Source organism: Tiliqua scincoides, chromosome 4 (assembly GCF_035046505.1).
Source record: "Tiliqua scincoides isolate rTilSci1 chromosome 4, rTilSci1.hap2, whole genome shotgun sequence".
Classification (NCBI taxonomy): Eukaryota; Metazoa; Chordata; class Lepidosauria; order Squamata; family Scincidae; genus Tiliqua; species Tiliqua scincoides.
The window spans coordinates 218,701,502-218,713,791 of record NC_089824.1 but is presented as its reverse complement, the minus strand read 5'-3'; the positions used below and the strand labels follow the sequence as shown (position 1 = coordinate 218,713,791).

The following is a 12,290-nucleotide window of genomic DNA, read 5'->3' as shown; positions in this document are numbered from 1 at the left end:
ATTGTTGTTGTTGTTGTTATTTATATACCGCTTTTCAACAAAAGTTCACAAAGCGGTTTACTATCTGCAGATCAACCTGTATTTTTTTATACAAAAAGCCAACCTAAAGCATGTCAGCAAACCAGGCTCCAGGCTGAGTCGCATCATTTTCTCGCTGACAAAAACACACTCCAGAAGCAGGCTTTTCATGTAAAAAATGCAAAAGCTCAGCAACCTGGAAGTTTTGGCATGATGCGGTGACATCATCACATCACCGCCAAAACTTCCAGGTTGCTGAGCTTTGTGCTGAAGGTGGGTCACGGGGCTAAAAAGATTGAGAACTGCTACTATAGACTAAAATCCTTGTGAATACACACATACATATTTCTAGGAGTAGAAATTCCATTTCAATTCCACAGTCATTTCCACTTGTTTATGGCAAAGTGCGCAAATTGCAAAGTGCTCATGCATGTTAGCAACAAGTGAAGCCTACTTTCATCTCTTTAATCTGATTTAACCCCTCCCCCCAATTTTAGAATCAGATTAGAAGCTCTCTCTTCAGCAAAAGAAAAGAGTTAGATTTTAGCTGACACAAAATTCCTGTTAATAACACTGCCTATTTATGACTTCTATTATCTTTTTCAAACATTAATGGGGACCTCAGCCTCCCATTTGAACGGTTCCATTAACAGCTGCTGTCTGCTAGTAAATTTCTTTTAATCTCAACAGTATTAATTGCAAAGTACACCCCCTTTCAAAGTGAGTTTTTTTCCCTTCTTAATTTTCACTACTGTTTTCTCCCCTTTGTGAGGTGTAGAAGCAGTCATCAAGATCAAAGCACAGGCGGGAGAAACATTCCTTTTAGCTGTTGGAAAAGGAGACGCTCAGTACAAGGAAGGACGTTTTTACAGAAAGCTGATGCAGGTTTATGAGCCAGGAGCCCAGGCCAGTGTTCATTCCAGCTGAAACACTTAGGTTCAGGACAAATGTGTAGTTATTCTATGGGGAAAAAAATCCATAATTCACAACAGTGGGATTCAAGACATGGGATTTACAATCCCTTGTTCACTGCAATCCAGGACTTTCTTCAAAGTAAAAACTGTGTCACGGCCCAATCCTGAGCTGTCCAGGATTGGGTAAAATCCTCAGTCTTCCACATTGTAGGTTCCAGACAGTTTTCCTGCTTTTAACCTATACCCTGAATGCTTTGTGTTCATATATATGTATTGCACATACGTATGTATTGGAAATGTATTGCACATACACATACATACCTACATATATGTAGGTATGTATGTCTATGTGCAATACATTTCCTACCCTTGATAGAGGGCAAGCTGTGAATCAAAAGCAAAGTTAGATGCTGCCAGGCTGCAAGTAAAACGTTCTCTCTTCCTCTTTTTCAAAATGTAGTTTATCAGGCTGCCCTCGTGCCAAGAAAAGCGGGATCAAGATCACCCCCACAAAGGATGACAAAGAAGACCCAGAGCTGATGAAGTAAGTGAGCAGAAAATACCTCTGCAGATATCCCAACAACTGTATTTTATGATTCCTACACATGGGTATATAGAGAAACCCGCTGACCACCTGCATGTACATGAATCATTTTCTTTTAGCATACAAGCATGTGGCAATATTCATTTTCAGACATACTAACATTGTGTCAGTATAAGACACAAACCACAGCAGGAGTGAAAGGGTTTGATATTGTTAAATGAACCCCACCAAATCAATTTAGGGCACAATCCTACAATGCACTTGGGTCGATGCAAGTCCCTTGCACCGACCCGAGAGTGCCGCAAAAGTGCCATAAAGCACTTTTGCGCCACGGGTTGGGGAGAGTACACTCCCTGCACTGACGTGGGCCCCGGAGGAAAGGTGAGTTGTGTCAGCTGAGCTTGGCTGATGCGGGGGGGTGGGTGAGGACGGGGAGTAGGAGGAAGGGAGGTGTTTCAGGACAGGGGGAATGTACGTGGTGAGTGGGACTGTGGGTAGGCGGAACTGTGGGCGAACGGGCAGGAGTGGGAGGTGGGGCCAAGATCCAGCAGTTATGCCAGATCCTGACCCCGTTCCCAGGCAGCCCGGGACAGTACCGGGCTGCTCTGATTTGCGCCATCTCATCAGGTGGCACAGATCCAAGTAGATCCTTTGGGGCTGCTACAGCATGACACAGGGTAAGGGGAAACATTTCCCCTTGCCTCAGGCTGCGCTGCTTTTTGCCCCAAACTTGTACTGGATGCAGCGCAGGGCCACTGGTCTGCCTGTTTCCAGGGCAAGTTAGAATTATGCTTTCACTTGGCTTCTCCCCAAGTGAAATAAATTACTGGCTTGTAATCCTCAAACAAAGATGAAGTTATTCCACCTACTCTTAATTTTCACTCACCCTGTAACTGTACTGAAGGATTGCTTGTTTCATGGACACCTGTTAACACCGTGATGTAAAATTGGTCTGCAATTTCATTAACTCCAATTTAATTGATGCTAGTAACGTCTGAATATTTTTGGCTTGAGAGTAGTGGAATTTGGTATATTACTAGTTTATGTATCCAATTAATGACCACCTTACTCTAACCCATTTCCAGTCATCAGAGTGCTTGACTGGCAAACATTTCAATCACAAATTAAAATCCTAGCACAAGGACTTAGAACAAGGACTGAGGATTCTTAAAGGGCTGTTGCCACACATGCTGCAAATGTGTGTTTGCTCTCAGATCTCAGTGCCCATTTTGATGAAAGCAAGATAACAAAATGGCCTTTCCTTCAAAAAATAGTACAGGTGGGGCCTCACTATCCACGGGGGATTCATTCTTCCCCCCCTGCCCCCTGCAAATACCTAAAATTGTGGATAAGCGAATCCGTGATTTTCGGCCCCTCATGTCCTCCGATGGGAACTGGAACTGCCTTCCATTCTCTCCAGAGGGCTTTATGAGGCCCGCAGAGGCCACACACATCTGCCTGCGGACTTCAGAAAGGTCTGGAGAGGTAAAAAAACGCCACTTCCAGTTTCCCAAGAAAAACCAGAAGAGACATTTTTATGCCTTTTCAGGCATTTTGAGACCTGGGGAAGCCCTCCAATACAGCTCCAGTTGCCTTTGGAAGTGCAAGTGGGGCCTGAGTCTGGCTCAGCAAAGGTCCAAAGGACCTGCATTGGGTCAGATTCGCAGATACAGGATCCACAGATACTCCACCTGTAGTAACTTTTGTTGATTATATTTTAATTATCTTGCATTGATGAGAAGCCCTTTCAGGATCCTGGACTCCTTTAGGTTGCAATTTTATACATGCTCTTCTCCCACAGCAAGCCCCACTGAACACTATGGACTTCTGAAGAATGCATAGGATTGTCCTATAATATGGTTTTGTAGTTTTGTAGACATTTAAATTTAACTAATGGCCAAATTCTATCCATCTTTCCAGCACCAGTGCAGCCACAATGCAGCCCTGAGGCAAGGGAACAAATGCTCCCTTACTTTAAGGAAGCCTCCCACCCTTCCACCTTTCAACTTGTGTTTCCATCACCCTGTGATTTTTCTCTGTTGTATTACAGGCATAGAAAACAGCAAGGCAAGGGTGCGAAAATTCTGCACACTTAGGCACCTGCTGTAAACAGTGATGCCATAAGCGATCCAAAGGCCTTGTAAGAACCAGATGATGTTTGGAGCCATCTGCTCTGTCTTCTATCCCTAGGAAGGAGAGCATTTGCACTAAATGAGCCGTGTCACAATTAGCAGGAGTAAGCAGAGTTTATTAAAAACTGAGCAACCCACATTTAAAATCTACAAGAAAAAAATCCTCACTTTTCACTTTAATGTTCTGAATTGCTTGGGGAAGTGGAACCACACATAACCCATACTGTCATTCTACTGTCCAATGGCACTAAGAGAAAAAGAGGGAAACTGGTCTGCCTGCCAAAGATAAATGCTGCAATGTGCAGTTTATAACCCATTAGTGCAACGAGCTGGGCAGCTCCTTCCTCTGTACCGACTTCCTCTGTGTTCATGTCAGGAAATTAAAGTAGGATCAATGAAGCCTGTAGGTTGTCCACGTGTTACTTAGGATTGCCAAACATTGATTTTAAAAATACTGCCCGCTCTTCACCAGTAGGCCAAAGGATTGTCAGAGCTAACCATAGGCAACCCTCCAGAGGGAGACAGAAGTTAGGCAAACTGCCCAACCTATGCAGGATTGGGCTGTACTGTGAAGACGCTTCCCACAGTTGCAAAATGGCTGCTGACAGAACAAAGGACAATTGTATCTATTATGGGGTACAAGCCATGATGTGTATGTGCAACCTCCTGATTTTAGAAATGGGTTATGTCAGAATGCCAGATGCAAGGGAGGGCACCAGGATGAGGTCTCTTGTTATCTGGTGTGCTCCCTGGGGCATTTGGTGGGCCGCTGTGAGATACAGGAAGCTGGACTAGATGGGCCTATGGCCTGATCCAGCGGGGCTGTTCTTATGTTCTTAAACTACAATTCCCAGGAGGCCTTGCAGGTCTTATTATCAGGTGTGCTCTCTGGGGCATTTGGTGGGCCGCTGTGAGATACAGGAAGCTGGACTAGATGGGCCTATGGCCTGATCCAGTGGGGCTGTTCTTATGTTCTTATGTTCATGGAGCGCTCTGTTGGTGGCCATTTTGGGAGTGCTGCTGCAAGAGGTGACAGTACTATCCCATCCATTGCCAGACCTGTCTCCAGACCCTGAAGCAAGCAATGGGGGCAGCAGTGGGGGTGAGGAGCAGCACCCTCCAAACACCTCTTTTTGCAGCCTCCCTGACCCCTTTTCTTTCCTCAGACTTGCACCAGCAAAAGAGTTGGCACAGGTGTGAGGAGACCCACTGTAGAGAAGGAGGCTTTTGGAGGGGTAAGCGGATTTAAATCCCTTTCACCTCCTAAACCTCCTGATCCATACCCTCTTCCCACTGGATACAGCACGCACCTTTTTGGCACAGCTACACCAGCAGGGGGGAGGCATTGAGGATAGGATTTCTGTAAAAGTTGGAGCCTAGAGGTCAGAACTAGAGAATAAACTGGAGCCAGTGAAGCCTACCATTTCCCAGGCACTGCAGCTTGAAAAGGAAGGCTTTACAGATTAAGGAAGTCAATGACCAGGCTGTGGGAGTGGAGTCACTCTGCGCTAGAAGATGCTCCAGCCAGGGCAGCTATGCACAGTGCTTCCTAGTTCTAGCCCTAGCAACTCTTAAGGGTGGCGCATGGGTAAGAAAAGGTCCGGTGGGTCAGGGACAGAGCCAGGAACGAACCTACTGTGCCTGGGTGAAACCTCGTGCATTATGGGTGAAACCTCACACAATCTGGTGTTTACTGACTTTTCAATCACTGGTACTAGTTATTTGACAGAGCATACTTCTACTGTTCAGACCAATAAATACTGCCTGGTGGACAATTGTTTCTGTGTAAAATCTCATATTCTGAATCATTTCACAATGAGGGTCTAGTCTGAACAGTATCAAGCCAGCTAATGGATAATGCTTTTCCCAAGTGGCCATTTGCTTTAAGGAAGCTGTCATTTTGGAAGGCTGAAGGGAGGGGGAGACACTTTTAAAAGTTGTACAGATGCCAGTACTAGAGACCAAAATAAAAATAAAAATAGAAACTGTAACCTAGAGCTCTGTGATACCCACTGAAGGTACACATAATGGATGGTTCTCCTCTATCTTCAAAACTCAGAGTCCAAGGCAACTTTCAGGACCTCAAAATGAATTTGTTTCAATGCATTATGGCTGCGGATTTCAAACTCTCCGGGAGTTTGAAACCCGCAGTAAGTCTTTGCAGGGGCGGGGGGAGGCAGCAAGGGCAGGGGGAAGGCAGCGACGCAATCCCCAGGATCGTGTCGCTCTGGGGGCTGCAGGGACTGGGGTCCAGTCCCTGCAGCAGCCGTCCCTGTGTGTGGGGAGCCCTGTGCGAGCTCCTGCAGGGCGCCCCAGGTCAGGGAAAGGGAGATTGGAGCAATCAGCTCTGCCTCCACAAAAGCAGAAGCGGAGTGCGATCACCCCACTCTCCCTTTCCCTGACCTGGGGAGCCCTGCAGGCGCTCACGCAGGGCTCCCCGCACACAGGGACGGCTGCTGCAGGGACTGGAGGGTGCACCCTAGTCCCTGCAGCCCCGTCAGACAGGAAAGCGGAGCGATCGTGCTCCACTTCCGGTTTTGCGGAGTGGGGCACAATCGCTCCACTTTCGCTTTTCCTGACCTGGGGAGCACTGCCGAAGGTTGCGCAGGGCTCCCTGCACCCCCGAGAGGCTGCAGGAGGCTTGGGCAAGTGCACCAAAGCCCCTGCAGCCCCCCTGAATGGTGCGATCCTGTGGATCACGCCGCTGCCTTCCCCCTGTCTCCTGGCTGCCCCCGCCCCTTAAGGGGGCAGAGGCCAGGACCCACAGGCTGGGGCATCACAATGCCCCAGTTTGAATACCACTGCATTATGGCCTTGAAAATTATAGGCCCATATTTCATTCTTCCAAGACCTTTACCAAATCCACAGGATGAGAGATCCTACAGAGACATCAGCACCCACAAGGACATTCTGTTCGATGACCATTCAGCTTCCATTTTATTTTTAAAGTCTTCAGCTCTTTCACTTCTAGAGATATAAGGAGGAAAACATATAGGCATACATTTGTTCAGTGAGAAACAAACTCATTCCAAACGTGTGGAGGATGCTTAGGGCTTATAAAAGTCAAGAAGACATCCATCAGAAAATAGAAGTCTCTTGCCCAAATGAGGAAAACAAGAAAGAAACACAAATGCTGGCAAAAGTAATGAGAGCTGACAAAAAGGGATGCACAGAAAGAATATTAGTAGCACATGGCAAAAACCAGCAAGGCAATCTGCAAACACTTCTTGAAATATATCAAAAGCAGGCAACTTGCCAGGAAGGCAGTTGTACCATTAGCTATCGAGGGAATAAAAAGGAAATTTAAAGAGCACAGAGAGATTGCAGAGGGACTGAATAAATTGTTTGCATCTATTTTCAGTACAGCAGATGTAGGGTAGATACCTGTGCCTGACCTGACCTTCTCAGGAAGGGTGTCTAAAGAACTGAGTCAAGCAAGAGTGATGAGAGATGGGGTTCTAGAGTGAATTGAGGAATTAAAGATTAACAAATCACCCAGTGTGGATGGCACTTAAGGAAGTGAAATGTAAAATTGCTGATCTGCCAACAAAAGTATATAACTTGTCCTTTAAATCAGCCTCCATGCTAAAGAACTGGAAGGTAATGAATGTAACACCTATATTTAAAAAGGTATTGGGGGGATCCAGGAAATTACAGTCAGTTGTAAACACGTTTCGAGTTAGTTGGTGAAAAGCATAAAATTATGAAGCATATATAGAAGAACAAGACTTGCTGAAGGAGAATCAGCATGCTTTCTGCAAAGGTACGTCCTGCTGCACTGGCCTTCTAGAGTTCATTGAGCATGTCGAGAGGCAGGCGGATAGCAGCAACATTGGACTTGAACTTTTGAGCAGCTTTTGAGAAAATGCCTTAGGCTTCTGAGGAAACTATCATGGAAGAAGGGAACAGGCTCTTCTATGGATTGGTTAAAGAACAGGAAGCAGGCAGTAAGAATGAATGAATGAATGAATGAAGCTGCTAACATTATACTGCTTCTATGCAAGTCAGTTGTGTGGCCACATTTGGAATACTGTGTTCAGTTCTGGTCACACACCTCAAAAACTGGAAAAGGTGCAGAAGAAAGCAACCAAAATGACCAGAGAGTTGGAGCATCTTCCTTATGAGAAAAGGCTACAACTGGGGGGGGGGGGGGCGTAGCTTGAAAAAAAGAAAAGGCAATTAAAGGGGACATGGTTGAGCCTTATAAAACTAGAAATGGTGTGGAAAATGTATTTTCTTTTCTTCTACTCTCATAATACGGGAAGCAGAAATTATCCAATGAAATTGATGGGCAGGAGATTTAGGAGAGATAGAAGCAGGTTCTTTAAACAGTGCATAATTAGTCTGTGGAATTCCATGGCACAAGATGTGATGATGACCACTAGTGTGGATGTCTTTAAGAAGAAATAGGACAAAGCCACAGAGGACGGAGCTATCAATGGCTGTATGGTGACTATGTGCTACCTCTCTGGTACAGCAGTAATCTGCCTCTGAAAACCCATTGCCCTGGAGCAATGGCTAGAGACTAGGGATCCTTTTTTCCTGCTTCAGGGCTTCCCAGAAGGTGTTGGTGGGCTACTGTGGGAAGCAGATTGCTGGACTAGATGACCCCCCCCCACCCCCGCTTAGGCGTAATCCAGCAGGACTTTATTTCTTATGTGTTAATATTGTTTAAATTTTATTTTGTTAAAATTGTTCAACTTTACCTTAAGCACAAATACATACTTGTAGTTCAGATTTGCTGTTGAGTTTTTCCTGCTTTTGTGTGTACCCCAACATCATATTTTTAGTTTGGCCTGCCTTTACTGTATATTTAAGCCAATTGGGTAGGGCTAGTGAAGGCAGAGAATGAGAAGCAGCAGCAGTTGTAATGCACTTTTTCAGTACTTCAGTACTTTCAAATACACTATCTTGAAGCATAAGCCTATCCCTGTTTATTTAGAAGTAAGTCATTGCCAGGAAAGTACATGGGATTATAGTCTTCCAGCCACCCAGTGAAATAGGTCAGTATTATTATTCCCTAACTGCAGAGAAGGCTGAGTCTAACAGAGAGTGGCATGCCTGAGTGAGCTCATGGCTATAGAATTGTAACAATGTTCCAATGGGAGTACTATTATTATTAGTATTAGTATTAGTATTACTATATTCCTATCCTTGCCACTATCACAGCATTCAAAACTCAAGGTGTGCATGTTATTTTTTCCATTACTACCTATAAACTACCACATGTGCTATGTTTAATTGTTACTCGTTTGCATGGAGGAGAGTTATAACTTATCTATGTAATGCTGCATGTCTGGGTCAGAGAGCTTGCACCTCCTCAAACCCCCCTCATGTAGGCTACACCAGTGGTGTAGCTAGAGGGGGTGCAAAGCACTACAATTTGCAGGAAACCTCACCGCAGTGTGCTTGCAGCTCCTCCCCCTCCAGAGCTATTCCCAGTGGGGAGAGCAAAACAGAGACAAATGCCTCCGTTTTGCTCCCCCTACCCGGAAAGGCTCCAAAGGGGGGGACTGCTTGCATGCTGCGGTGAGACTCCCTGCAAAACTTAGAGCTTTGCACCCTCTCTAGCTACGCCGTTGGGCTGCACACTTTGCAAAAACCGGGGACTCTCTGAAATGGATGGCAGGCAGGAGAAAAAGCTAGAAGCTTTCCCCTCCCTTGCCAAATTCCTCTAGTCCTTGGGAAAGTAGCATTTTGTCTTCTTTAACAAGGTACACTCTCACGGAGGTCCCTGCAGGTTTGCACTAAAGAGGCTCAACAGTCATTCCGTGGCTCCATCTGTGTGCCAGAAAACCACTTGGCTGCTGTCCGAGATTTTCACGCCGCCGCCGAGAAGAAACTATTATAGTCCCTGGTGCCTTGTTGCTCTTTCCTCACGCCATTTACCACGCCATTTACATCTGAGAGCATGCTTTCTGCCCCCTAACCATGCAGTATCGCACAGATAACAAATTGATTAGCAATCTCCTACACATCTCCTCCATCTTCTGCCTCTCTGCTTAAAAAGAAGAAGACAATTCAGGAGGGTAACTATTCAATTGACCAGTCATTAGTACCACTTCAATTAAAAAGCAATAATACATTTTAAAAGCATACTGACACATGCAATTGCACACACACACACTATACATCCCAAGCCAGCTGTTTGCCACAATGAGGCTCTGGTTTATTTTTTACAATAAAAGTGTAATGAAAGTTAAATTAACAGTGTAAAATATGTAACGGCTGGGCCGTAAACCCTGCATACTAATGGCAGCCTTTCCCTTTCTTTCCTCCTTCAGCCCCTCTCTTTTTCTCCTGAGGTTTCAGTAATTTGCTTGCGATCATATAAACAGCGATGCAGTTATGAATTTAGTGAGCATCCTGCTGGCAACGATATAAGAAGTGAATGGTGCAGCATTTGCAGATGATTAAAAACAGCATCAGCGTTTTTCAAATTATCTCGGAGGGTGGATGAATTAACAGAGGGGCAGCCCTCAACTGTCAAATTCCCTGTGTTTTTTTTTTTTTTATGGAATAAAATAAAAATAATGATGATGACAATGAAACATAGAATGTGCTTTTCCAGCGCAGGCGGGTGGTGTTTTGACAGTCATGTTTGATGTGCCTAATTGCCGCCTTGCATAAAGGGGTGGCTCTGCCTTTCACACTGACTCCTTTCTTTCAGGCTCTTAGTAACAAACTTGTTCGTCTGTGTTCGTTAGTGACATGTGTGTTTAAACAAATGCAAACAGCTATAGGAGCTGTAAGGAATAATCCTAAACTGTGCTGGTGCAGTGGGGCCCCATGGCCTACGATGCATCCAATGCAGCTCAGGAGGCAGCTGGAAGTCTCCTAGGGATACAGGGATTTATTTTCCCATTACCCTGCCTCAGACGTCCCTATGAGACTTCTCAGATCCACACCAGCTATATAACTGGCACAAATCCGGAAGCCCCAGGCAGGGCTGCCTGGCCTTGGAAGGAGATTAGGAAATGCAGGAGGAGGCGTCTGCTGGTGTCATCCCCCTCCTGGGCCTGATCCACCTCTCGTTCTCCCCCCCCCCCCGCTCAGAAACATCCCCTCCCCGCCTCCAAAATGCTCTCTCCCAGCCCCCGCACCACCTGGCACAACCTTACCTATGCTAGCTGGCGCTGGGATGGGATGCAGCACTACCAGGCCGGTAGAGGCTGTTCAGTGAGTGCTACTGGCTCACAGGTCATTTGAACATGCATCATTGCATGTTTGCGACACTCTGAGCCAGCATGGGGACGGCTGCACTGGCTCAGCCCAAAGTTAGGATTGCACTGTTAATTGCAAGGGCAACACTTAAGTGACATTGATAACTTTGGGTTTCAGAAAAGATGGGAGCAAGTAAGAGCGCAGGCAGGTGGATTTAGGGCAGAACCTTGGGGTCAGGGAGAAATCTGTTGGGTCCAGGGAGAAGGCTGAAGGAATCCTGTGGGTCAGGTTGTTGACCAAAGAAAGAATGTGGTGGGTAAGGGGTAGAGCCAGGATGAATTTGTGCAGAACCTGGCCAGGTCCTGACGTCACTGTCTTCACAGACCCCAGTGGTGGTTATCTGACAAAATATAGTTTGCAGGATTCAACCAGTAAAATACATGTGGTTTATTTTGCAATGCTAATTTAAGAAGGGTAGAAAGGAAACTCACCACCATTAGATATCAGATCATGTTTTGTTATTCCTCAAGATGATCTGTATTTCTGAGCAGCTCACTTGTTCCAAGCATACTGGAGAGGTTTACATGGTACATAAGAACATAAGAACAGCCCCACTGGATCAGGCCATAGGCCCATCCAGTCCAGCTTCCTGTATCTCACAGCGGCCCACCAAATACCCCAGGGAGCACCCCAGATAACAAGATACCTCATGCTGGTGCCCTCCCTTGCATCTGGCATTCTGACATAACCCATTTCTAAAATCAGGAGGTTGCGCATACACATCATGGCTTGTAACCCATAATGGATTTTTCCTCCAGAAACTTGTCCAATCCCCCCTTAAAGGCGTCCAGGCCAGACGCCAGCACCACATCCTGTGGGAAAGAGTTCCACAGACCGACCACATGCTGAGTAAAGAAATATTTTCATTTGTCTGTCCTAACCCGCCCAACACTCAATTTTAGTGGATGTCCCCTGGTTCTGGTATTATGTGAGAGTGTAAAGAGCATCTCCCTATCCACTCTGTCCATCCCCTGCATAATTTTGTATGTCTCAATCATGTCCCCCCTCAGGCGTCTCTTTTCTAGGCTGAAGAGGCCCAAACGCCGTAGCCTTTCCTCATAAGGAAGGTGCCCCAGCCCCGTAATCATCTTCGTCGCTCTCTTTTGCGCCGTTTCCATTTCCACTATGTCTTTTTTGAGATGCAGCGACCAGAACTGGACACAATACTCCAGGTGTGGCCTTACCATAGATTTGTACAACGGCATTATAATACTAGCCGTTTTGTTCTCAATACCCTTCCTAATGATCCCAAGCATAGAATTGGCCTTCTTCACTGCCGCCGCACATTGGGTCGACACTTTCATCGACCTGTCCACCACCACCCCAAGATCTCTCTCCTGATCTGTCACAGACAGCTCAGAACCCATCAGCCTATATCTAAAGTTTTGATTTTTTGCCCCAATGTGCATGACTTTACACTTACTGACATTGAAGCGCATCTGCCATTTTGCTGCCCAT

General features: G+C 46.0%; 1 protein-coding gene across 1 annotated transcript in view; it reads left to right on the top strand.

The window, feature by feature from the left end:
- Window positions 1-12,290, top strand: part of MYT1 (myelin transcription factor 1) — a 76,827-nt gene that overhangs the window by 51,742 nt on the left and 12,795 nt on the right. Inside the window, exon 17 of the mRNA XM_066624732.1 lies at window positions 1,393-1,476. Within this exon, the coding sequence (XP_066480829.1) occupies window positions 1,393-1,476 (84 nt within the window). The remainder of the gene's footprint in view (window positions 1-1,392; window positions 1,477-12,290) is intronic.